Below are 26,115 nucleotides of genomic sequence, written 5' to 3'. Positions count from 1 at the left end.
TGCAGTCTGGGACTCTAGTAAAGCATTCGGAGAGCTTTACCAGAGGTCAGAGGGGTCTGTAACTATGGGTTGTCTGTAAGTCGGGTGTCCTTAAGTAGGGGACCGCCTGTAGACGAGTCATTTGGGGCGCACAGTGAAAGCCGTAAATTCCAAGCCCACAAGAAAACGTCGTTTTTTTTCACCATTTTCACTGCCTTTGAAATTCCACCTTCCAAGTACACGGCAAGGAATATTCAATACCATCACTATTAGGTGCAATTTGTTAAGCAGAAAACAAACCATCACACAGCTCTTTACGTGTAAAAATAAAAAAAGTTATAGATTTTTGAAGGTGGGGAGTGAAAATGGAAATGAAAAAACAAAAATGGGCTAGGTCGTTAAGGGGTTAAGTAGGCAAACTTCAGGAAACTTGGAAAAAAAGTGGCAGCTGAAACACTATGATACATGTGCCCCAATGAGTGGATACTCGTTGAAGTTTATGTAGCAATCATATTCTTGTATTCTACAGCAATAATATATATTTCATTGTCTCAAAAGACCAGCAGTTGTGTTGTTTTAGGCTAGAAAACTCAGAAACGTTTATTGTTCTTCAACTTTTATTGCTTCTGAAACGTACATCCTGTCCATATGGGAAAGGCTCGGTCACACGGCGAGGTCTTATTTGTTCATTTTACATTTAGGGGGCAATAAAATGAGAGATGTTTGCAGCCTAAAACGCTTTGACCACTAGGCTTTTTTGTTTACCTCTCACCGCAATATATACTATATACATCACCTACCTCTGATTGCTGACATTGAACAAATAACATGCTTAGTTATGTGTGCCCGGGGGTTTCAATGCTGACGGTTTGCTACAATTGCTTCCATACAGCAAATCTAACCTCTCTTATCAGGTCCTGATAGTGTAATGAGCAATGTATGAGTGTGGTTTCATGCCGGCTAGCCCTCAGTACAGACTGGATGCCATTGTATCCACCAGCAAACAACTGGTGACGGATCAAAGCTGGGGTAAATGTAGGAAGCTGCCCCAACAACCAATCAAATGACAGCTTTTATTTCGTACACCATGTTTGTTGGCCAAATCGACCTATCCCGATACAATTAACATTTTTCAAAGACTTATTTTTTCTTTTTTTTTTTATATATATTTTTATAAATAAGTAATACAAAGCTTTATACTTTTTCACAATAGAAAAATATAAAGGTAATGGATGATCATTCTAGAAAATTAAAACCGATCTTTAAAGGAATATACCACCTTGGATGCAAAAACAAAAGGAAGAACGGATTCCGTTTCAGGAGGAACACCCTAGCACAGTGATGGGCAACCTTTTGAGCTTGGCGTGTCAAAATTCGCCAAAAAAAACGAGCATAATTCGGGTGGCATGTCACTTTTAGGAAAAAACCCTAATTTTGTGATATTTAGAGTTTAAATAACAAATATGTATAATTATTTAACGTACCTGCTTAGTGACTTCTTTGTTAATCTGTCAGTTGGTTTCTTTTGTTGGTCTTGCTGTTATTTAACTTGTGTGGGGTGCCATGAACTAAGATAAGTGAGGGGCCCCCCCTCCCCAATATTGTCATAGGGCCCCCAGTATAGTCACAGGACCTCCCCCCCCCCCCCCTCCCCAATAATGTCATAGGGCCCCTCAGTATAGTCACAGGGCCCCCTCCCCAATATTGTCATAGGGCCCCCCAGTATAGTCACAGGACCCCCCCCCCCTCCCCAATAATGTCATAGGGCCTCCCAGTATAGTTACAGGCCCCCCCCCCCCAGTATAGTCACAGGGCCCCCCCTCCCCAATATTGTCATAGGGCCCCCCAGTATAGTCACAGGACCCCCCCCCTCCCCAATAATTTCATAGGGCCCCCCAGTATAGTTACAGGCCCCCCCCCAGTATAGTCACAGGGCCCCCCCTCCCCAATATTGTCATAGGGCCCCCCAGTATAGTTACAGGGCCAAATCACAACCCTCCACATCAGTAGAGAAAAAATATGTATTTACTTAGCATGTGCAGCAGCCACGGGCCGGAGTGCAGCGACTCAGTGAAGTGCAGGACTGACTGAGAGTGCTGGTGCGATGACGTCACCGCGCAGGAAATCAGGAGCCGCCGGGGAGAGGTACTTCTCTATTTCTCACGCTGGAGCGCAGGGCGTTGGGGCCAGGAGCAGAGGCTGGAGCTGAGTGGGCTACAGCAGGCACAGCACAGGTTACCGGGGCTGCTCTGTCTCCACGCTCTGACGTGCGGAGTGCGCGGCCTCCGCAGAGCAGGATGAGAGGACAGATTGTCCAGAACGGAATCAAATCCCGATAAAGTAACCATATCAGAATGGTGCTACACACATGAAAAGATAGCACATGAAGACCAAAAACAGAAACATGTGTCAAGTAACTAAGATATAATAAATCCTTTATTTCAAATACACACATAGGAAAATCAAATGGACAGACAGTATAAAAGCAATTAAAACACGAAAAAAGCAGATCAACTGCTTTCGTGATGAAGACGTAGCAGGTGCAGTCATACAATAGTGACTGACAACCTGCAAAAGGACCCCCCAGGACCAACACTGAAATAAATGAGTCACTAGAGTGCTCCAGTACACAAAATGAGACGGGCAAAAAATCCCAGTGAAAAAGATAATGGGGTACAAGCTGCTGAATGCAATACTGGAAAGCATGAAATTACCCAAGTGGAAGAGGTCCAAGGGGAGTCCAGACAATGCCCCACGCGTATCGCCGCGGAACGCGGAGAGGACAGAATCAGCGCCGTATCATCGAGCGCCCGCTCGCCCACCTGCACGGCCGACCTCCCACAGACAACGGCGACCGGCCACACAGCCACGACCAGCGTGTCAGCGAACATGACTACGCGTGTCAGTGCTGACACGCGTGTCATAGGTTCACCATCACTGCCCTAGCATGTGTTCTTGGTTTTCCATAGTTTTATTTTTAGGAAACTTGCTTAAAATTACTTGAACCTGTCTACAGGCCATCTGTAAGAGCCTTATACTGTTGTGCTGTAAAACTGCTTCACACATATTGTTCACTTAGACTTCATTCACATGTTACGAGGAACCGTCCATGTGGAAGCCTTATGTTTAGTTGTCCAAAACAGGATTTTAGCCTTTCCTGTTTTTCTCTTGTGTAACCCAATCCTTTGGCAGACATCTCCTGCTCATACAATGTGTGACAAAGGGTTCTGGTGCGGGGCCTTTGGTATCCATGGTCTGTGTCTAATGTCCTTAGAAAATGATTGGGACTGAACTGTAATAGTAGATTCGGCTAATAGTCATGTTTCTTGGAAATTTCACCCTATGATTCTGAAGTGCAAAGAAAAATCTGACATTCTTAGGGTTTAAAGGGGCTTTACCAAGTTCTATTGGTATCCCCTAGTCTAAGTGATAATATGATCAGTGGGTGTCCGAATGCTGGGACCCCCACTGATCACAAGTTACTGATTGAAAGAAGTGTCAGGATAATTATCAATACTGCTGCTCCATTTAATACTAGGGGAGCATCGGAAATTGCCAAGCACAGCACTCGGTTATCTTCAGCGCATTTAAAGACAGGAAACAGGAGTGCCGGAGATGTGATACTCCAATAGTAATGAATGGAGCGGCAGGACTACATCAGTTAGTGTAAATGGGACCCCTACTGATCACAAGTCACTGAATGAAGTGACAGGTTAATTATCAGTACTGCTGCTCCATTCAATCCTAGGGGAGCATTGGAAATTGCCAAGTACAGCACTTGGTTATCACCAGCGCATTTAAAGACCGGAAACAGGATTCCCGGAGATACCGGAGCTGTGATACTCCCATAGTAATGAATGGAGCAGCAGAACTACATCAGATAGTGTAAAAATGACCTGCTTTGATCTTTGGATTTGCAGCAGTTGGCTCCCCATCAATTAGATCGACAGGATAGGGAATAACAATCAAACTTTGTACAACCCCTTTAAGATCAAGTCTATTTCAGCTCAGATTTTTTCTGCAGCCTGTGAATTGTGGTGAGATGAGAGAAGTGGAAAGCAGAAACAGAGCTGTCAAAGATGTAGCAGGACAGCCAGCTATGTGAAGGAGTTGTTCAGTCTATAGGTCTTCACAAATATACAGTATTGTAAAATTCTAACATCTTTTCAATATACTTACAGTATAACCCATTTTTGTGTCTGGGTGCCCTGTGATGATGATGCCCTGTATGTTGGCATGGCATCAACCAAGCTGGTATAGGAATAGGGTATTCCCTTTTCTTAGTGGTTAGCACTACAGCCTTGCAGCGCTGGGGACCTGGGTTCAAGTCCTAGGGTCAACATCTGCAAAGAGTTTGTATGTTCTCTCCATTTTTGTGTGGGTTTCCTCCAGGTCCTCTGGTTTCCTCCCACACACCAAAATATACTGGTAGGTTGATTAGATAGTGAGCCCCATTGGGGACAGGGGCTGATTTGGCAAACTCTGTGCAGCGCTGCATAATCTGTGTGCGCTATATAAAGGAATTTTTTTTTTTTATTTTAGCTATAGCACTTTCTACCATTAACACAGTTTCCTTCCATTTTCAGGTTTGCTGACTGTAGATCCGTCTTGTCGGCTGAGCCTTAATGAACTGCAGGAAAGCGAGTGGCTACGAGGAGGGCGACCCCTCTCGTCCACCCCACTCATGACACCGGATGTTCTGGAATCCAGCGGGATGGCGACAAAAACCTGTGTACACGCCACATTCATGGTAAGTACATCCATGAGCTCAGCACTATGTTAAAGGTGTATTTCGCCATCTTCCTCCTCCTCCCACATAGCTGAAGGTGAACTACTGTGACCAGACATGTGGTAGTATGTACATCCGCACCTGCACAGGGTGATCTAGCAATATGGAAAGTGTTTTTTGGAGACTCTTCCGGTGTATAATTATTATGTTTGCTCCTGAATCATTAATTCGCAGGCTCTTTGTATCAACGTGACGTTATCCTTAATGTGAAAATTTCTGCCTAATTGATATAATTGCTGAGCAGTTTTATTCCCATTTAATCTCCCTTTGTGCAGTGCATCTGCTCAATGTGTTTGCAGCGCCACCTGTTGATGATTTGTATAATTTTCTTTTTACTTTTTTTGTTGTTGTTGTTTTACAAGGCAGATTAAAGGGGTTGTCCGAAGGTATTAAAAAAAACCCTTTGGTGGCCAGGATGGGACGGGATAAAAAAAAAATAAACATGTACTTACCCCTCCGGTCCCTCCCGGTGTCCAGCGCTGTGATCTCTCCGGGAGGGAGCCGCAATGGCCACCCAAGGGTGAAAAATGACCATCCTGGTGACTGGTTCCCTTTAAAATATTGCATTCCCAATCGTAGGGTTTGTGACATGTTTTAAAAGTTTTTACTGAGGGATCCTATCCACATTTTTTTTACAGGCATTTAATCGGGGTAAACGTGAGGGAGTCTTCCTAAAGAGTGTGGATAACGCCCCTTTGGCTAAAAGGCGAAAACTGAAGCAGTGCAGCACGGGAGGTGACGCTCGCAGTGGATCTTCATCTTCTTCTTCTTCGTCGTCCTCATCCGCTACCAATGCAGCTCGATCCCCCAAATCCAGAGCACCCCCACAAGGTCACAGGCCTGCAAATTCTTAACTGGTTGCTTTCTTTTGAATACACTACAGGCCCTGGCTACAGGCGGACCAAAAAAAGGCAAGAGGAGCACCTTCTGTCCACCATTTTACATATGGGGACGTCTATCAATCATGTGCCGTGTTTGCATTATGTGTACAGAGAGAAGTGGGCGCCATCACTGCCCGGTGTATACGGAGTATATACATAGACACTAGCCACTGTCCAAGTATCGGTGAATGTGAGTCTTCCCTCGCGCTCTAAATGTGTTAAAGCAGGGAAGGTTTTTGGATGTGACCGCTGGGTTACGTGTCCTGTGCCCCCTGCACCAGCATTTACTGTGTATATTTCAGTGTTCCAGATTGATGTCATATATTTTTTTTTCCTTTATAATAATATGTATATATCTATATATATATGTTTCTAACCTTGAAATTTTACTATGAACAGGCTTGTACTCAAGCTTTTTAAGGGCCATGTGTGCTTGTAACAGATAACTGTGTGTACGAGTTGTGTGTGTGTGTGTGTGTTCCCCTCCATAGATTATTTTTTTATATATTACCAGAAAAAAGTTATTGGAAAGCGCCAGGGAATTAAAGGGCTTTGTCCACTTCAGCAAGTTAGTGATGTTGTTTGTATGATGAAAAGTTACACAATTTTCTAATGTACTTTCTGTATCAATTCCTCAAGGTTTTTTTAAATCTCTGCTTGCTGTCATTCTATAGGAAGCTTCATTGTTTACTTCCTGTGGATAAAAAAACAGTCCCTGGTCATGTAATGTCACATAGGTGCACGGCTCGTTATATCCCTGGCCATGTGATGTCACACAGGTGCACGGCTCGTTATATCCCAGGTCATGTGATGTCACACAGGTGCACGGCTCGTTATATCCCTGGTCAAGTGATGTCACACAGGTGCACGGCTCGTAATATCCCTGGTCATGTGATGTCACACAGGTGCACGGCTCGTAATATCCCTGGTCATGTGATGTCACACAGGTGCACGGCTCGTAATATCCCTGGTCATGTGATGTCACACAGGTGCACGGCTCGTTATATCCCTGGTCATGTGATGTCACACAGGTGCACGGCTCGTAATATCCCTGGTCATGTGATGTCACACAGGTGCACGGCTCGTTATATCCCTGGTCATGTGATGTCACACAGGTGCACGGCTCGTTATATCCCTGGTCATGTGATGTCACATAGGTGCACGGCTCGTTATATCCCTGGTCATGTGATGTAACACAGGTGCACGGCTCGTTATATCCCTGGTCATGTGATGTCACATAGGTGCACGGCTCATCATATCCCTGGTCATTTGATGTGACACAGGTCGTTGTATTGCTGGTCATGTGATGTCACACAGGTGCACGGTTCGTTATATCCCACAGCTCTGTTTACTCTATGATAATAACGAACCGTGAACCTGTTTGACATCACATGACCAGAGACCGTTGTTTATCCATGGTAAATGGATTGTTATAGAATGACAGCAAGCAGAGATCTAGAAAACTGTGAGGAATCGATACTAAAGGTATATTGGAAAATTAATACTTTTCAATTACACAAACACTATCAGTTATTTGTTGGAAGTGGCCAACCCCTTTAATATGTATGAGACCCATTCGCTGTGTTTCCTCTGTATGGAGTAAGGTTGGCACCAACACGACCGGTCTACCTGTGAAAAATGCAGCATTTGCTGGGTGGATTTCACACCAAAATCACAGTCCCAGCTCCCAGACTTTGGAGCCCTTTTTCCTGGCCAGACAGCAACACGGAATTGCAGCCATTATTAGGCCCTGCTGTTTTTCGAGGAAGAAGAGACTCGGGTGGGCTTGTGATTTGTGAGGATTGGCTTTGGCCCTGTGGGTGAGGCTTTGGCCCTGTGGGTGAGGCTTTGGCCCTGTGGGTGAGGCTTTGGCCCTGTGGGTGAGGCCTAACCCCCTGCAGGACCTTCTTACATGGTCTATATCCAGCCCCTTGTTTGTAAACTTCACTGTATGATTTGGGCTTTACCCACATCACGGGCAGAGGGTAACCTATATCCCTATATCCCACCCTGGGAGAGCTTCCTATTTATTTAGCATCGTTCCTTTATCCAGCTATTGTCTTGCATTGTTATAGAATGTGTGTGTGTGAGATTCTGCTTTACATTTCGTACCAGATCTACTAAAAGGCTGCTGTTCTTTCTATGTTTGTATCTCGTGTAAATGGCGTAGTCCTAGTTTAATGGCTTTGCCTTCGTTTTTTTATTATCTATGCATAGCGCTGTTTAGCCGGGTGTGCAAGTCCGTGTATAGACACGCAGAGCATTATACAGCTAGATCTTTGTGCTGTTTCGTATTCAGTGTTTAAACTGGGGCACTTATTTTGTATATATTAAGCGAAAATGTACAGTAAATGTATTTTTATGCTACACAGATTTGCAGATGATCTATGCTTTGGGTGTAAAGGGTTAATACCGGGAGGATATCCTTCCCACAGGGACTGTTATCACATGCGAGAGGGCTCCGTGTTATTTCTATATGTGACCTGTATATATGTGTACTGCAGAGCATCGCCCCCGCCATATTCAGAGCCATCCCTGCAGCTCATTATTCCATGTGTAACCCTCAGTGGGATAGAAATGTGAACAAATCCAGATTCTGATCCCATCCATCTGATGTCGATCCATTTGGGTCACTAGTGGTCTCTACAGGGGAAATGCCCAACCAAAGGCTATAAGGCATGACAGGATGACTAGAATTACAATTGATGGCCGACCATCGATATCTGGTCCCAGCACCCAATACTGATCACATTTTGGTAGGTTGTGACCAGAGACCATGGAGCCGAAAGAAGTAAGACATGTCCTATCTTTCTCCCGGCTATGGAACGGTACGGTGCCGTACGCATATACGTCCCCCATACGGCAGTGTGAATATAGCCTTAATGAGAGTGTTGCACTGTAGTAAGGCAAATCTGACTGAAATTTTTTTTACAAAGGACTGGAAAAAAACGCAAAAAGTAGAAAACCCAGGAAGAGATGAGATTTAAAGTTGTTCTCCGACTAATATGAAAACCTGCCTCAAAGTAACTCAATGTTAAAGGGGTTGACTGATTTACCTCATGATCTTTGTAATGTGTGTGTGTGTAAGTGTGGGGGGCTGGATATTAGGTAATTGACTAATATACATCTCTTAATTTGTAATTCTTAATATGTAAAGTGAATCCTCCTGTCGTTTACCTCATCAGCCAGACATTCAAATCCATAAAATGGCCGCAGATGGAGGGTCATGTGATCTCTCACTATCCATGAGCAATCGCTTTGCCAGGACCTTATGATAGAATTCATGAATATAAGATTGAGGCAGGGTGATTATTCACGGACAGATAGAGATCACATGACCCTGCATCTGTGGCCATGTTATGGTCAGGAGTCTCTGGCTGATGAGGTAAAAGACAGGAGGCTTCACTTTACATATCAAGAAAGCGACACAGAACTATTAATAGATGTATATTTGTAAATTACCTAATGTCCTGCCCCCCACACTTGCACACATTACAAAAACTGTGAGGTAAAGTGGCCAACCCCTTTAAAGAAAGTTTTCAATCACATGTAATTATGCAATATTCATGGTTAACAGTGACTTATTTTGCTTTGGATTAAAAGAAAAGAAAAAAGTTCCTAGACCAGTTAATGTAGAATTCTTCACTTTTTTTTAGCTACGAAGTGTTTCAAAATGCTTCACTATCAATTTTCTTAATATTGCATATACCTGCTGCCACCACTAGGTGGAGCTCATTAGCTTAATGTGTGCTGTTTTAGAAGGGAGCCAGTAATGTCCAGTCAGCTCCCCCTAGTGGTAACAACAGGCATACAGAAATGTCATCTTATACTTCAACATTTTTAGATGGAATTTGTATCTCTATATAAGAAAACAGAGCTCTAGAAACTATGATGATACATTAGGAAATTAATCAGCGGTTGTAAAAATAACTTGATGATAAAAGGTGCAGATTTACTTTAAGGCATCTCTTTATTTCTAGTATTGCGAATTTTAGATTTAATTTGTATACTCTTAAAGGGCTTGTCCCATTCGATCAATCCCTTTTAGTATACACTACCTTGGATGATTGGTTGTTAGATGTCTGACCATGTCATACGTACGTTGTTGTCAACATTTAAGCTTAGCACCACCCCCGCTATTAGGACACCAACCCTACCGGAAGTGCTAAAAATTGGGTGAAGTTTGCTTTAATTCCAACATATTTTTGGGCCTGAATTTGCTGGGATATTAATTCTATTGCTGTTTCTATGTGACCATTCCATAACCAAAGCAAAATCCATAATCTATATGTAATGAGGATTTCATCAAGTATCGGATAACTTCAACCAATGGGAGTATAGTGGCTTTTTCGTATCACAGACTGCAAGTGTTGTCCCTCCAGCTTTGAAATGAATTTCCATGATGCAATAGAACAAAATTACTAAAAGAAATGGCCTAGTATATCCTATTATAGAATGACACTTCCTCCTCTGCTTATCCGGCTGCTTTCCTCCTCCTCCTCCTATTATTGCCCTTAAAGGGAACCTGTCATCAGAAATGGGCCTAATAAACCACTACTAGTATGTTGTCAAGCAGCTTAACATCTCACAGATTATATTTCTTTATTGGTCCAGCTTGGTTCTATCATCCAGAAAATCAACTTTGAAGTAAGATGCAAACTGGTTGTATAGAGTCAAGTAGGCGGAGAGTTTAAAATTGAAGTTAATCTCTTTCCACCCCCCACGCACCGGACTCTAATTAGTAATGTATCTGGATGCAGGACTATCAACTACAGTGAAGAGGCATTCTGAAGCGGGGAGAGCTGGACTTCAGTGCTAAATTCTCAGCCGCCTCGACTTTATACAACCAATTTACATCTCGCTTCAAAGTTAATTTTGTGGATGATGCCAACACACATGCTCTCAAAGATGTTCAGCGGCATGACAACAAACTGATGGTGATTTATTACGTCAGTATTTGCTGATAGGTTCCCTTTAATTTCTAACAGTAAAGGAAAGTGGAAGGTAAGTGACTTCTTCCCTGTCTCCAAGCTGTGGTAGAGCATCATACATATATTCTATATAGTTTGTGTAGCCTCCTCTCCCCCCTGCCCTCTGCATAGACGTATATATTAGAAACAGGAAAGAGCCAGATAAGTGGAGAAAGAAGACATTTTCCTTTTAAGATATATTACAAAATAATTAATGAATATTGTACATAGATATATTACTGGGGTATGGGCTATTTTGGCTTGAAATTTTTTTGGTATTGAACAAACTTAGGCTCCACTATATCTTAACTATGGTGGAGAAAGGGGTTGGGGCTCCTCACCCCTCCCCTGTTCATAGGCAGCTGAGCACGCACGTGATATAATGCTCCCCTATGTAGCTGTGAGCTAGCCATATACGGACGTATGCATGGAGCCATAAGTCTCTCGCCCTGGCCGGGCGGCACCACGGCTGGGCACCCTGGCCAGGCGGCACCACAACGTTGAGCGTTTCTCTAGTGGGAGTGGAATGTTCTTATTCCAAATGTATCTTAGGGATATATGGGAAATTGTGACAAGGTCTATAGATTTAGGTAGGGCTAGACTTTGAAGGGGGTGCTGTGTCCTTTCCCTGTAAGAGCAATGAAGTCCAGGGACAGGACCCTGACTTTCCTACGTGGTAAATTATGAGACACTTTGGCCATCTTGAAAGAAATCTCTGTGGGGGACCAAAACAGGACTAGGGGTACCAGGTAAGATGACTATATATGTTGCGTATAGATACATAATAAGTTAAAGGGTTAACTAGTGTTGCACTTAAATTTACTTTTGAGACGTTTTGGAGGCATCGTCTTGGATTACACAGAACAATATGTATCGTATTGGGTGAGATCCGGAGCTGGAACACCAGACTAGATACAAGAGCGGACAATCTGAAAACATTAGTAGTGTGAACACCCCCTGATGGGGGTCCATCCTAAAGGGGCGTTAAATATCCCATTATCAAGGGAACGTCATCCACAGGTTTATGGATTTCTCTGGATTTTGTAGAACATTACACGGATGTGATAAGTTATTCCACATAATAACTACTGTATGTATGAGCGGGCATTGTCCTACATGCACTTTTCTGACTATACAGTGGTGGAATCGGCATTACAGACGAGTTTTGGAATCGGAGGTCATTCTTGTTCTAACACCTGGAACTGTCCGTGAGATTGTTTGGCCCATTCCCAGAATCTCTGTGGCCGGCATTAGCCAGAATCACTTGTGGGATGTTATGGAATATGGTGGCATTGGGTGAGGTTGGCATCTCCTGAATGTAACCGGTTGGCCGGGTCGGATAGTTCTGGTCGGCTAATACACTTGACGTGAACATTGGTTAATGGTCATTGTGCAATGAAATCGAACCGGAATGTATTATTTAAGAATTTTGTGGATCATGATATCTTGTTTTTATGAAATAAAGTTTGTTTTTTTTTCCCACTGTGATGTAGATGTTTTATTCTGATACAAAACCCCCCTCTGTTAGTTTCTAAAATTTCCCCTTTCATGTGAAATCTTTTACCTAAAAAGGAAAATCTCCTCCAAAGTCGTGACAATGAGCAGAGAAGAGTCATATTTGGCCTGAGATGAGTCAAGTTTCAGTGTCTCTTCGTACACCTATCTCAATTCTATAGCATCATAAGGGTCCGACCAGTGGGACTTCTGCTGTTATCTCTCCTGTAGCGGCATAGGAGCGACTCAATGGTATCCAGTCACTCCTTTCATTTGTAGGAACAAGGGGCCCCTTATTCTCTTGATCAGTGGAGGTGTTTGTGGGGGGCCTGACCCCCATCAGCAAGTTCTATCCAGTGGATTGGAGCATACATAAGTAACATACCCCTTTACAATATAATAGGACGATTTGACTTGCTTAAAGGGGTATTCCCATAAAGACCAGATTCTTAAATATACTCAGGATAATAAAATAACACATTCTCTAATTCACTGTTATTAACAAGAATCCAGCATTTCACAGATATAATTCCAACCTGTCTCTATCAGTCCTGGTGTACACAATTTGGTTGCCCCTGGATATGACCATTAATAGCTTCTCTTGTCTACACACTGCAGTTCTCTCTGCCTCTACCCCCTGCATTACAAGAACAGCTCAGACACAGGCACTTCCTGCCAACAAGCAGCAGCGTGCAGAGACTTACTCTACCTCTCCTGTCGGGAGAAGAGAGATGGAGGACGTGAGAGCACTGCTACTGGTAAGTGAGTTTTATTATTTTCAACTACCAGACTAAATCTATTATAAAGGGGCCCATTGCAGAACTATATATAGTAAGGGACTACATTGCAAAGGACCCCCATTGAAGTGTGTGTGTGTGTGTGTGTAATATATATATGTTATGTGTATGTGTGTATATATATATATAATTAAAGGGCCCCATAGAGGACTGTATGTAATATAATAAGGGTGCACTAGTGGACTATATGTACTTGGGGGGGGGGGGGGGGGGCTACATACATATATACAGGATATGAATAGTAGTACTGTGCTGGGCCCATATATACAGTATAGGAGTAGTAGTACTGTGCTATATCCATATATACAGGATAGGAGTAGTAGTACTGTGCTGTGCTCATATATACAGGATAAGAGTAGTAGTACTGTGCTGTACCCATATATACAGGATAGGAGTAGTAGTACTGTGCTGTTCCCATACATACAGGATAGGAGTAGTAGTACTGTGCTGTTCCCATACATACAGGATAGGAGTAGTAGTACTGTGCCCATATATACAGGATAGGAGTAGTAGTACTGTGCTGTGCCCATACATACAGGATAGGAGTAATAGTACTGTGCTCTGCCCATATATACAGGATAGGAGTAGTAGTACTGTGCTGTCCCCATATATACAGGATAGGAGTAGTAGTACTGTGCTGTCCCCATATATACAGGATAGGAGTAGTAGTACTGTGCTGTTCCCATACATACAGGATAGGAGTAGTAGTACTGTGCTATGCCCATATATACAGGATAAGAGTAGTAGTAGTGTGCTGTGCCCATATATACAGATTAGGAGTAGTAGTGTGCTGTGCCCATATATACAGGATAGGTGTAGTAGTACTGTGCTGTGTCCATATATACAGGAGAGAAGTAGTAGTACTGTGCCCATAGACACATGATATAGGAGTAGTAGTACTGTGCTGTGCCCATATATACAGGATAGGAGTAGTAGTACTGTTCTGTTCCCATATATACAGGATAGGAGTAGTAGTACTGTGCTGTGCCCATATATACAGGATAGGAGTAGTAGTACTGTGCTGTGCCCATATATACAGGATATGAATAGTAGTGCTGTGCAGTGTCCATATATATAGGATAGGAGTAGTAGTACTGTGCTGTGCCCATATATACAGGATAGGAGTAGTAGTACTGTGCTGTGCCCATATATACAGGATAGGAGTAGTAGTACTGTGCGCTGCCCATATATACAGGATAGGAGTAGTAGTACTGTGATGTGCCCATGTATACAGGATAGGAGTAGTAGTACTGTGCCCATATATACATGATATGAATAGTAGTGCTGTGCTGTGTCCATATATACAGGATAGGAGTAGTAGTACTGTGCTGCACCCATATATACAGGATAGGAGTAGTAGTACTGTGCTGTATCCATATATACAGTAGGAGTAGTAGTACTATAGTGTGCCCATATACACAGGATAGGAGTAGTAGTACTGTGCTGTGTCCACATATACAGGATAGGAGTAGTAGTACTGTGCTGTATCCATATATACAGGATAGGAGTAGTAGTACTGTGCTGTGTCCACATATACAGGATAGGAGTAGTAGGACTGTGCTGTACCAATATATACCAAATATTTGTATTTATTAGGACTTTTATATAAAATACTTGATAAGAGGAGCAGTAAATATAAGAAGAATAATTAAGGAGAGCATTATATAAAACATAATTAATAAGTATGAGCACTGTAGGACTATAGATGAAATGATTAATTGGAAATTATATATTATGTAATTAAAGGGAATGATGTCCGATTCAATTTTAATTTTATTAAGTGTAACATATTATTTACTCAGGGTGTGTATTGTAATATACTGAGAAGTCACAATGTAATATTTGATTTATGGAGAGGGCACAGTATGGTTTTTGTTATGGGGGTATATTTGATATTTGTGGGGGGCAAAGTGTGGTCAGTTGTGTTATGAGTGGTAAATATTATTTAGGAGCACACTGTGGGACATTGTTATTCAGGTGACATTATGCTATAGTGACAGTGATATTTTTAGTTGCACAGTGTGGAGATGTGCCACACAGAGATAAAGATCTGATAACTATCCAGACTATTTCTGTAATATCATAGCCCTGTCTTCTTATGTGGTGGAGAACATACGGAGAAGGTGAAGTTATTCTTATTGGCTAAGCACAATTCGGCCTCCTGTGAAATATTTCTAGGTAGCGGTATGGGGGGGGGGAGAATCAATTTCTCTGGTGGGCCCCAGGCACCCCAGTCCGACACTGGAAGTATGTGTCTTGCTTGTTCAATGTCTGCCCTTTTAAAGGGTAAATTTGATTTCTGTCTCCCACAGCATAGAGAATGATTCGTTTTGGATGAGGACTAGAAAATTCGGGTTGATACCCAAGTGAAATTTTCAACACTATAAGGCAGCGATCACACGACGCTAGCGCACAGGGGGCGATCCTCAGCCCAAACGCATGTGATTGATAAGCCGATCGCATGTGCTCCCTGGAAACGCATGTGTGTTCGGGCCCAGGACCGCCCCCTGTGCGCTAGCTTCATGCTATGAACGGACGCCTAATGGAATGTGTGACCGCGGCCTTAAATGGATCGGCAGGAGATGAGCTCATCCTGGGGTCCATTCTTATGATCAATGGGGGTTCCAGCAGTCAGACCCCCTATACTGTATATATACAGGCAGTCCTCGGGTTACGTACAAGATATGTTCCGCAGTTTTGTTCTTAAGGTGAATTTGTTTGTAAGTCGGAACTGTATACTTTATAATTGTAACCCAAGCCAAAAAATTTTTTTGCTGTCTATGACAATTGGATTTCAGAACTTTGGGGTTGTCATAAGAACCAGGATTAACAATAAATCTTCATTTCAGACGCCTGTGATAACTGTTACAGTAAATTTCCAAAATCCAGGGGTCCATTTGTAACTAGGGGTTGTCTGTAAGTCAGGTGTTCTTAAGTAGGGGACCGCCTGTATTTGTGGTTTTTAGATACATCATTATTTCTGTGTAAATATCCCTTTTTTTTTTTTTTGCTTTGTCATGCTAAAAATGAGGATGTGAAGTTGCAGTTGTTTAAGTTCTCCACTAGGTGGCAGAAGATCAATGTGTGACTGGTCTGCAGGTCCCTGGTCACACTGAAGCTGCTGAGGCAGTGGTGGTCGCAATGTTTGGTTGCGTTACAGAGAAGGGGATTATCCAGTCTGGACACCAAACAAAAAAAAAATGTTTTATAAAAAACTTTATTCATTTGTGATTATCGGTTCACATCGGATGCTACTTTATACTAATATTTCCTGATAAAATTATGTTTTGGGAATAATCACAATTTTACAAAATATGAAACTCTCAGACTTGTGTAACTCGTGACATGGAGGTGGTTGCACACGAGCTTTTTATAGATTAAATTTGGCACCAAAATTGACCTCCTGACCTGTCTGGCACTAACCTAATACACAGTGCCATGTGATGGACAGGGTGACTGCAACTTTTAGGAAACTCCGGATTGCCCGAACTTCAAGGAGTGGAGCAAACACAGCAAGACTGAGGGAGGGGTGTTGGGATTGGGGGACTTAATCTTAGGTCTCATGTACAGGATTATTTGTGGCCAGAGATTCCTGGTGCAGGGGCGCACCCCGCTGTGACAGATAGGGGAGCACTCTCCAGTCTGTGGACCTTACACGACGTGTGACTTGTATATCCCCAGTGATTGGGGAAGTGCAGAGTTCATCCGGTCATGTGCTTTGCTCTGTGGCTCCTAAACGCTGAGCTACATTACACTTCTTATAGAGAAGTCACAGCCGCCAACCGTGCGATTTTCCAGTCCCCAGAGCGCACAGCATTTTCTTTAATGATGTCAGATACAGGTCTTGTTGAACGCTCTGCTGTTGCTTGTAGTTTGGTCATGATGTTTAGGGTGACGCCACACGACTGCGCTGTGACTCCATAGAACATGTGATCAGCCGTAGCACCGCCCCCTGCGCCTGCTTCTATACGTGTGACCACACCCTCAATGACCAAGAGCAGTTATGATAATATTCATGAATACAAGATAAAGGTCCTGGAAGGTTTATCGGTCATGGACAGTTATGGCCGCTTATGAGCATTCAGCAGTAATGTCATGTGACTAGGGTGACATGTCCGGTCCTTTAGCCTCTTAACATTAGCAAACTGTAAACCAAGCATATATCGATCTGATCAATGAAATCACAGCATCCGCAGTGGACTTCTACTCCTCTCCACGGAGGCTGCTGTGGTTTCGTTGATCAAATATATGTGCATGGGGTACAGTTTGCTAATGTGGACCTGAGATGATGTCACCCTGGTCACATGACATTACTGCGGAATCCTGAGAAAGGGAAGGGATGAGGAGGCCACACCCACCTTGACTCGCTATAGATATCCCTGGATACCAGGTAAATTTATAAAGTTGAATATATGGAGATCTGAGGGAAACAATATTTAGCTAAATGAAGGGGGTCAGTTACTAGGGCTCTATGGGAACCTGCCACTAGCTGTATTTGTAAAAAAATGTGGTGACAGGTTCCCTTTAAAAGAGAACTATGTATATTCAGGTCACCAAAATTGACTTAGGAAAAAAATATTGTAACATCTAAAGTTTGGGGAGTGATCAGGGAGCCTCAGCTCTTTTAGGCACGCAGTGTGGTGTGAAGCACAGGGATGACACAGCAATATTCAGCTACACGAGTAACACACAAGGCTGAATGGCTTCCTCTCCTCACTACCCTCAGGTCAGAGGTGTAACCCTTTCCATCCTCCTTCCAGACCCACCCAGGGCTCAGCGACCTGGCCCCAATTTCTGCCTGTACAGCAGTATACCACACGCTTCTAATAGCTGTATTATAACAATATGGCACAGACCCCGGAGCATGTGGTTACAGTCCTGCTTTAAGTTACCCCCACAGTTGTCTCTTTTGCACCCGTGTAGCCAAATTTGTTCCCCCGCCTCTATCTCCATTCCTCCTGCAGTCTGTAGGGGGCGAGTAAAGACATTGCTCCATTCTTGCTGAATATGGGACAATTGAGAGGCGGCAGGTTTATAGTATTGGATACATTATCTGTACTCCATACTGTAACTGATGCAGAACCTCTTTACTCCAGTGCTTAAATAACAAGACCCCATCTCATTGTATAATAACCACACATCAATATCAGTCGACATGTAAACTATTTTTTCTTTTTTATTAAAAGGAAAGTTCTTCTGACCACAATGCGTTTGCTCCCCTTTTAGTATTCCCTCCAGCCTGACCTGATACTGTAATCTCTGTGTGATACAATCATCCATACACACGTGTGCGCACACATACTAGAGCATCTACAAGATCACGACACGGTAAAGCACACGACACTTATTGCTGTTAACGCGTTTCGAGAAACCTCTTGCTCTTAAAAATTTAGACATCGATGGTGGTGGTGGACTCTTACTGCTAATGTAAGGATGACAGGGAGGGAGGAGCGAAAGGGGCTTGGCGAGGGTTAATACTGTGCCTCCTGGAGGGGGGGAACTAGGGTCAGACTATGGAATGTGAGAGTACGGCTATATCCGCTGGGATCGCTCACGCGCCGTATGGATATTTCAGCAGTAACGCTTCTCCGGCTGATAACTTTAGATTCTTCACCGTTACACTGCTCCCTTCCTTCCGCTCGGGGTCCGAGCTCATGACGACTGAACACTGCTCCGGTATTTCCTCGTGTACGATGGACACCTCCGTTACCGTATCCGGAGAAAAGTTCACTACGCTCACAAATCTTTCATTCTGGTCCCAGACGCGGGCAAACGCTAGCGCCGTGTCCGTGTGGTGCAGGAGAATGAAGTCTCCGTGAAGAAGTGATCGCTCCTTCCCCCGGAACTCGCTCAGACGCTTGAACTGACTTAATAATGATGTTTTATCGTCTTCCTGAGCCTGGAGACAAAAAGAACAACAACACATTAGAAGTGTGGGTATAAAATACATTCAGGTTCTAGAACAAGTGGCGATAGTACACGAGATTAAGCCGCGTACACGACATGCTGTGCTGATAAGTAGGACAAAGGTTGTATCCAAGAGTTGTGCAGAGACAGGATTACAGCGGACAATAGAATCCGCTGAGTCAGGAATGAGGGGAGGAGGAGGGGGAAGTGTCTGCTGTGCACAATGTGAGGGAACTGCAGGGGCAGCAGATATCAGGGAGGAACAAAGCGCAAAGATTGGAGAAAAACAAGCAAGTGCATAGTACATAGTGCACTGCTGAGAACCAAGGTCATCAACCTGGAGTGTGCACTCATAACCGAGCGCTGACGCTTAGAGAGATATATAGATATATATATATACACACACACACACACACTACATCTGCAGTGCATTAAAACTTTGAGAGGTCAAAAGCTAATGTGGCGAGTGGAAACTTTCCTGGGACCCCAAGAACACAGGTTGCACGATTGAGAAATCTGCACAGTAATCTAAAATTCTATAGTTTCCATATTAAAAGCTCTACTGTAAAATGTGAATGTGTGGAATAGCCTGCCTCAGACGCAGCAGAGAGCTTCAACAGGGGTCTAGATGTATAGAACAGTGATAGTTATAGTAGAGAATTGTGTTCCTTGCATCCCTTCCCTTTCTTCATAGAACGAGTCTTATTCTCATCCGTACCGACTATGCAACAGATCCCCACTGATTAGATTATCGCACATCTGTACTATGATGCTGATGTCACTATGTGTCTCACAGTTTTCCAAGAAACTTTGAATAAAGGACAGATATAGCTGTGGTTCTGTGAACGGTAATGTGTCCACTCCTCACCTTAAAGGAAATGTTCATGTTGAGGTCATTTGCTTCGCTCACTGATCCTTCTGAAAATCCATGATTCTTCGTATCATCCCACTGCATGTAGGGGCCTCGAGCCGGCTGAAGAGGAGAGTCAGAGTCAGTAACTGATGTAACTTTTAATGACTTTTGGGTAATCTGCACGCTAATAAATGTGAGGCGTGGGGAACACTTACCTGCCCAGGCAAATCTTTAAGACCGATCTCATCCCCATACACGGTTAAAGGCGTTCCCTGAAGAGTGAAGAGCAGGAGCTGATAGACACGCAGCAGATTCTCCTTCACCGCAGACGCCATGTGACCCAATTGTGGTCTAACCTACAGAGGAAAAACAAAATATACATTGACATTGGTTTCCAGATCATCACAAGACTGAGAAGCAGCGAGAACTACTGGATGTGTGCAGAAGACAGAAACAATGGGGTGCACTTACTGTCCAGAGGATCCTGTCCTGCACCCCAAATCCTTGGTAATGCCGGATGCGTTCTCCCAGAGTTTTGTCGCTTTCATTGCCCTTACTCAACAAGTAGCTAGCGCCTAGTATGCCTGAGGTCGTGTCATTGAGGATGTCCAGTATCTGGTTGTTGGGAACCTCGTTGGATGCGATAAGCAGCACCCTATCAAGAGAAAACACACAAACACTTTAGTATGTGACCGGTAAAGATCCCTCTATAGCTGGTAATATTCCCAGACACAAGCTCATGCAGAGTGTGCATGTGCTCTAAAAGGGGAGCGGGGAGTAGACTGACACAAGGCACCACTCTACATTATCTCTCCCCGGAACATAATGCTAGGATGATTACTGTTCTATCAGAGGAAAGGTAAATAACATAGCTGAAGGCAGTGGGCTAACAGCTAGCACCCCCAAATTGTAAAAACTGGATTCCGGTTCACACACACGTGATCCCAATTTATTCCCCATAATGTCAAAAGAAACCAAGCACAGACTTTATATAAGTGGCCGTGCCCATGCAAGACCCAGATGTTCAGACAACCCCCTTTGTAATAAATATGGGGGTCCCAAAGGTAAGATTCTCACTCATCAGAGACATCCCCTTATAATGTTCATGTACATGTGAAGTTGGATCACAAGAACCTTAGAACTAGTCTTAAAAGGAGTTGTTCAGAGGTTGATAAACGTGACTTTCTTCCAAAAACACCCAACCATGGCTGGTGTCAATGCTGCATCTCAGCTCCATTCTCTGCACTACCCATGGTCAGATAACGTGTTCTAGAAGAAAGCAGTCATGTCTTTCAACCTCCGGACAATGCCTTTTAGCCCATTGCCCACAAGTGACAAGTGGTCCAAGAATCTTGCTCCGTGCATTTGTGGGATTTCCCAGACAACCTCTGGATACTCACCTTGCTTTTCCATCCGTGCTGTGGTTAGCGGTGATATTCTGCAGTTCAGGTAGAATCTCATCCGCCTGTGAGAGAAGAATAAAGCTTCATCATTGTACAGAACTAATAACACAACAGAACATGGGCCCGGGCAGGAGAACGCACTTACATTCTGGATTCTCTCAAATCCACTTATGTAAATTCCTCCAACACCATTTTCATACCAGAAGTTCATAGCGTCCTGCAGGGAGGAATAGTAAAAAATTAAGATGGTTTGTGAACTTTGTGTCCTCCAGGACATAACTGGAGATCTCTTCCAAACGATGAAGGGGTTAAAGCATTTGGAAAGAAATAAGATGTGTGTGACTACAGGCAGTCCCCGGGTTACATACAAGATAGGGTCTGTAGGTTTGTTCTTAAGTTGAATTTGTATGTAAGTCGGAACTGTATATTTTATCATTGTAATCCCAGCCAGAACTTTTTTTAGTCTCTGTGACAATTGGATTTTAAAAATGTTGGATTGTCATAAGAACCAGGATTAACAATAAAGCTTCATTACAGACACCTGTGATAGCTGTTACAGCTGATCATTGTAGCCTAGGACTAAAGTACAATAAATTACCAATATCCAGAGGTCCGTTTGTAACTAGGGGTCGTATGTAAGTCGAGTGTTCTTAAGCAGGGGACCGCCTGTATATCAAAACTAGCCTTCCGCAAAGTGATCTCTACAGAGACAGAGCAGTCTCTGTGTCCTCACCTTTATCTGTGTCAGTAAGATGCTGTCTGGGGTTTTCATTTCATTGTTGAACCAGACATCTTCCCCTTTGTAATTTGGAGTGAGGTCCAGAATGATCTGAATGCCTGAAGACAAAATCCCAGTTAGTTAACAAGGTCATGAGGAACCATCCGGGGACAGGGCAGAAGCTCGGCTCCTCCTGCCACTACCACACACACAGCGAGGACATGGACTACTCATACAACGTGTGTTACTCACTTTTCTTCCGGGCGGCCTCTAGCAGGGACTTGAAGCTTTCTAGTGTTCCGTACTTCTTCTCGATTTCCTTGAGCCTGGTTAATGATGGATCATCTTTATCATTGATGTGCAGGGGCCCAATCATCAGACCCTTCACTTTTAGGGTGCTGAGGGAGTCCAGTCTATTTTGTATACCTAAAAATAACAACAAAATAAGTTACAGATCCTCAAAATAAATCCACACAAAAATAAATAAAAGGTTCATATTGTAAAATCATTTTCATACCTAAGAAGGTATAAAAGATTGGACCATTTCTCCAAACCAGGGGATTATTAAAGTTATATTATTTTGTATCAGGTCAGCAAGGGGTGAAACTTAAGGACCAGATTTTCCCTCCTAGACAGAAGTCCAGCTTCTCCCTCAAGAATTGTAGCTCAGCTCCCATTCATTTCATACAGAGCTGCAGAGGACATGGAGCTGGACTTCTGGCCACATTCTCCCTCTGTGACAGATGCCTTTATGTCAGTGGTCCGGCTTGTCAGACCCCCCCTTATCCGGGATAACCCATCATACCTATAGATCCCTAGAACTATACTCTATAGAGACACGTCACCTGAAGAACCCCTTTAAACAGACGGAAGTCATAACTTGCAATAAAAGATAAGAGATCTGTTCCCTGTAGGCTGCACCCCATTTCCTGGACCTCTATATGAAACCTTTAGCACATGCTGACTGCTACAGCGCCGCCACAGGAGATCTGAAGCATTACATGACCCCCACATCCCTTTCCTGTCCTGTAATTTCAGGATCTGCTCTATTAGAGTCCATTTCCATTCATTGACAGCGACTATCCCGAGTCTCCCAGCACAGGCCGCACACAGCAGCTGATGCAACATGACAGGGACCGGCTCAGCTTCCGGTGACGTCACGCTGCTGTCGTCATGACTCACCCAGCAGATCGCCGACCCCGTCCTGTCCCTCGGCGTCCTGGAAGGTGGCGGGGTCTCCTATCTGGTAGAGTGGTCCCTTGTTCCACCACTCCATGGCCGGCAGGGGGCGGCAGCGAGGTGCCTGCACGATGATGACCACGGCTCCGGCCAGCATGCCGGCCCAGCCCAGCCAGAAGAGGACGAGCAGCGCCCAGCGGACCCGCACCCAACCCGGGGTGCCCGCCACCTTCAGCAGCTCCTCCTTGGACAGGCCGGTGAATTTCGTGGCCCGGATGCCGCCATCATCGTCCTCGTCATCCAGCTTCACCTTGACCACCCCGTTCTTCTCTCCCCCCACAGGGGACTCCCCGGCCCCCGCGGCCATCGGCTGCTTCTCGGGGTCGATCTCATTGAGCTCCACGTCCTTCATGTCCAGCGCCGTGTCCTGTGTCATCTCTGCTGTCTGTGTGTTCTATAAGAGCCGGTGCCGGTACCGGGGAGTTTATATATAGACCCCCAGGCCCCGCCCTGTCCCCGCCTCCCGGTCTCAGTGATTGGTACAGGACACATGACGTAACAGCGCTGCCGGCTCCGGGCTCCTCCTCTATGGCGTCTGTCACTGCAATGATGCAAGCAGTGACCGGCGTGTCACCAGCCTCTACCCCCCACTACCTACCCCTGCCCACTGTCACCAGCCCCTGCCCCACCACTACCTACCCCTGCCCACTGTCACCAGCCTCTACCCCCCACTACCTACCCCTGCCCACTGTCACCAGCCCCTGCCCCACCACTACCTACCCCTGCCCACTGTCACCAGCCCCTGCCCCACCACTACCTACCCCTGCCCACTGTCACCAGCCCCTGCCCCACCACTACCTACCCCTGCCCACTGTCACCAGCCCCACCACTACCTACCCCTGCCCACTGTCACCAGCCCCTGCCCCACCACTACCTACCCCTGCCCACTGTCACCAGCCCCACCACTACCTACCCCTGCCCACTGTCACCAGCCCCTGCCCCACCACTACCTACCCCTGCCCACTGTCACCAGCCCCACCACTACCTACCCCTGCCCACTGTCACCAGCCCCTGCCCCACCACTACCTACCCCTGCCCACTGTCACCAGCCCCTGCCCCATCACTACTTATCCCTGCCCCACCACTACCTACCCCTGCCCACTGTCACCAGCCCCTGCCCCATCACTACTTATCCCTGCCCACTGTCACCAGCCCCTGCCCCACCACTACCTACCCCTGCCCACTGTCACCAGCCCCTGCCCCATCACTACCTACCCCTGCCCACTGTCACCAGCCCCTGCCCCACCACTACCTACCCCTGCCCACTGTCACCAGCCCCTGCCCCATCACTACTTACCCCTGCCCACTGTCACCAGCCCCTGCCCCATCACTACTTAACCCTGCCCACTGTCACCAGCCCCTGCCCCACCACTACTTACCCCTGCCCACCACTACTTACCCCTGCCCACTGTCACCAGCCCCTGCCCCATCACTACTTACCCTTGCCCACCACTACTTACCCCTGCCCACTGTCACCAGCCCCTGCCCCACCACTACTTACCCCTTCCCACTGTCACCAGCCCCTGCCCCATCACTACTTACCCCTGCCCACCACTACTTACCCCTGCCCACTGTCACCAGCCCCTGCCCCATCACTACTTACCCCTGCCCACCACTACTTACCCCTGCCCACTGTCACCAGCCCCTGCCCCATCACTACTTACCCCTGCCCACCACTACTTACCCCTGCCCACTGTCACCAGCCCCTGCCCCATCACTACTTACCCCTGCCCACTGTCACCAGCCCCTGCCCACTGTCACCAGCCCCTGCCCCACCACTACTTACCCCTGCCCACTGTCACCAGCCCCTGCCCCACCACTACTTACCCCTGCCCACCACTACTTACCCCTGCCCACTGTCACCAGCCCCTGCCCCATCACTACTTAACCCTGCCCACTGTCACCAGCCCCTGCCCCACCACTACTTACCCCTGCCCACCACTACTTACCCCTGCCCACTGTCACCAGCCCCTGCCCACTGTCACCAGCCCCACCACTACCTACCCCTGCCCACTGTCACCAGCCCCTGCCCCACCACTACTTACCCCTGCCCACTGTCACCAGCCCCTGCCCCACCACTACTTACCCCTGCCCACTGTCACCAGCCCCTGCCCCACCACTACTTACCCCTGCCCACTGTCACCAGCCCCTGCCCCACCACTACTTACCCCTGCCCACTGTCACCAGCCCCTGCCCCACCACAATTTACCTACCTACCCCTGTCACCAGCCCCTGCCCCCCCCCACTAACCACCTACCCACCCCGGCACCAGCCCCTGCCCCCCACTACCTACCTACCCCTGTCACCAGCCCCTGCCCCCCCCCGTTATCTACCTACCCCTGTCACCTGCCCCCCCCGTTATCTGCCTACCCCTGTCACCAGCCCCTGCCCCCCACTACCTACCTACCCATCACCAGCCCCTGCCCCCCCGTTATCTACCTACCCCTGTCACCAGCCCCTGCCCCCCCCCCGTTATCTACCTACCCCTGTCACCAGCACCTGCCCCCCACTACCTACTTACCCCTGTCACCAGCCCCTGCCCCCCCCCCCCGTTATCTACCTACCCCTGTCACTAGCCCCTGCCCCCCACTATCTACCTACCCCTGCCCCCTTGGCAGACAAGGCGTCAGCTATGTCACCCCTTTAACGCCAAGTGCAGTCTATGGTGGGTGACTACACCAGTGTGCAGGAGGTATTTTCATTGCCTTTTGAAACCTGCTGCTCTGTAACATCCCCTGTACACGGGTCAGTGTGCGGCTCTAACACAATGGCCGTCCAATACACAGCGCTGGATACAGGGATATAGGCTCAGGGCGCGTTCACATGTTGCGCTTTGGTTGCGTTTTCATTGTGTTATAAAACGCATTACAACAGCTAAGGCTGGTGCCACACGTACCGCAAACGCAGACAAAGCCGCGGCCCGATTGCATTGGCGTTTCTATGGAAACGCCTGCGATCAGGAACGAGCTTTAAACTTTAAACAGTAATGTAATTAGGCAAATCACCTCTTCTCAGCTGTCGTAACGCGTTTCAAACGCAATGAAAACGCAGGACAAAATGCAACGTGTGAATGCACCCTCATTGT

The 26,115-nt window shown here is 45.8% G+C and overlaps 2 protein-coding genes across 2 annotated transcripts in view; one reads left to right on the top strand and one right to left on the bottom strand.

Moving 5' to 3' along the window:
- Nucleotides 1–12,099, top strand: part of LOC140071140 (ribosomal protein S6 kinase alpha-4-like) — a 41,350-nt gene extending 29,251 nt beyond the window's left edge. The window contains exons 16-17 of the mRNA XM_072118460.1: nt 4,566–4,729; nt 5,407–12,099. Coding sequence (XP_071974561.1) covers nt 4,566–4,729; nt 5,407–5,622 — 380 coding nt within the window. The 3' untranslated portion in view covers nt 5,623–12,099. The remainder of the gene's footprint in view (nt 1–4,565; nt 4,730–5,406) is intronic.
- Nucleotides 12,100–18,062: 5,963 nt separating this feature from the next.
- Nucleotides 18,063–23,445, bottom strand: LOC140071139 (amino acid transporter heavy chain SLC3A2-like). Its single transcript, XM_072118459.1, has 9 exons — nt 22,974–23,445; nt 22,044–22,217; nt 21,807–21,910; nt 21,219–21,290; nt 21,071–21,135; nt 20,142–20,325; nt 19,886–20,026; nt 19,686–19,790; nt 18,063–18,809 (listed from the first exon to the last, which is right to left on the bottom strand). Exons 1-9 carry the CDS (start codon nt 23,404–23,406, stop codon nt 18,462–18,464), a joined length of 1,626 nt encoding a protein of 541 aa, XP_071974560.1. The 5' UTR covers nt 23,407–23,445; the 3' UTR covers nt 18,063–18,461.
- Nucleotides 23,446–26,115: the final 2,670 nt, after the last annotated feature.

This window comes from Engystomops pustulosus, chromosome 7, assembly GCF_040894005.1.
Source record: "Engystomops pustulosus chromosome 7, aEngPut4.maternal, whole genome shotgun sequence".
NCBI lineage: Eukaryota > Metazoa > Chordata > Amphibia > Anura > Leptodactylidae > Engystomops > Engystomops pustulosus.
Note: the sequence above shows the minus strand (reverse complement) of the source record. Positions and strands in the feature narration are given on the sequence as shown.

Bases quoted from the DNA above. Each gene is read 5' to 3' on its own strand.
- LOC140071139 (XM_072118459.1), bottom strand. From the start codon at position 23,406: ATGACACAGGACACGGCGCTGGACATGAAGGACGTGGAGCTCAATGAG. The intron at 21,911-22,043 runs GTGAGTAACACA...TTTTGTCTTCAG, and splicing joins AGAGGCCGCCCGGAAGAAAA to GCATTCAGATCATTCTGGAC. The intron at 20,326-21,070 runs GTGAGTATCCAG...TTCTCTTGATAG, and splicing joins AGCACGGATGGAAAAGCAAG to GGTGCTGCTTATCGCATCCA.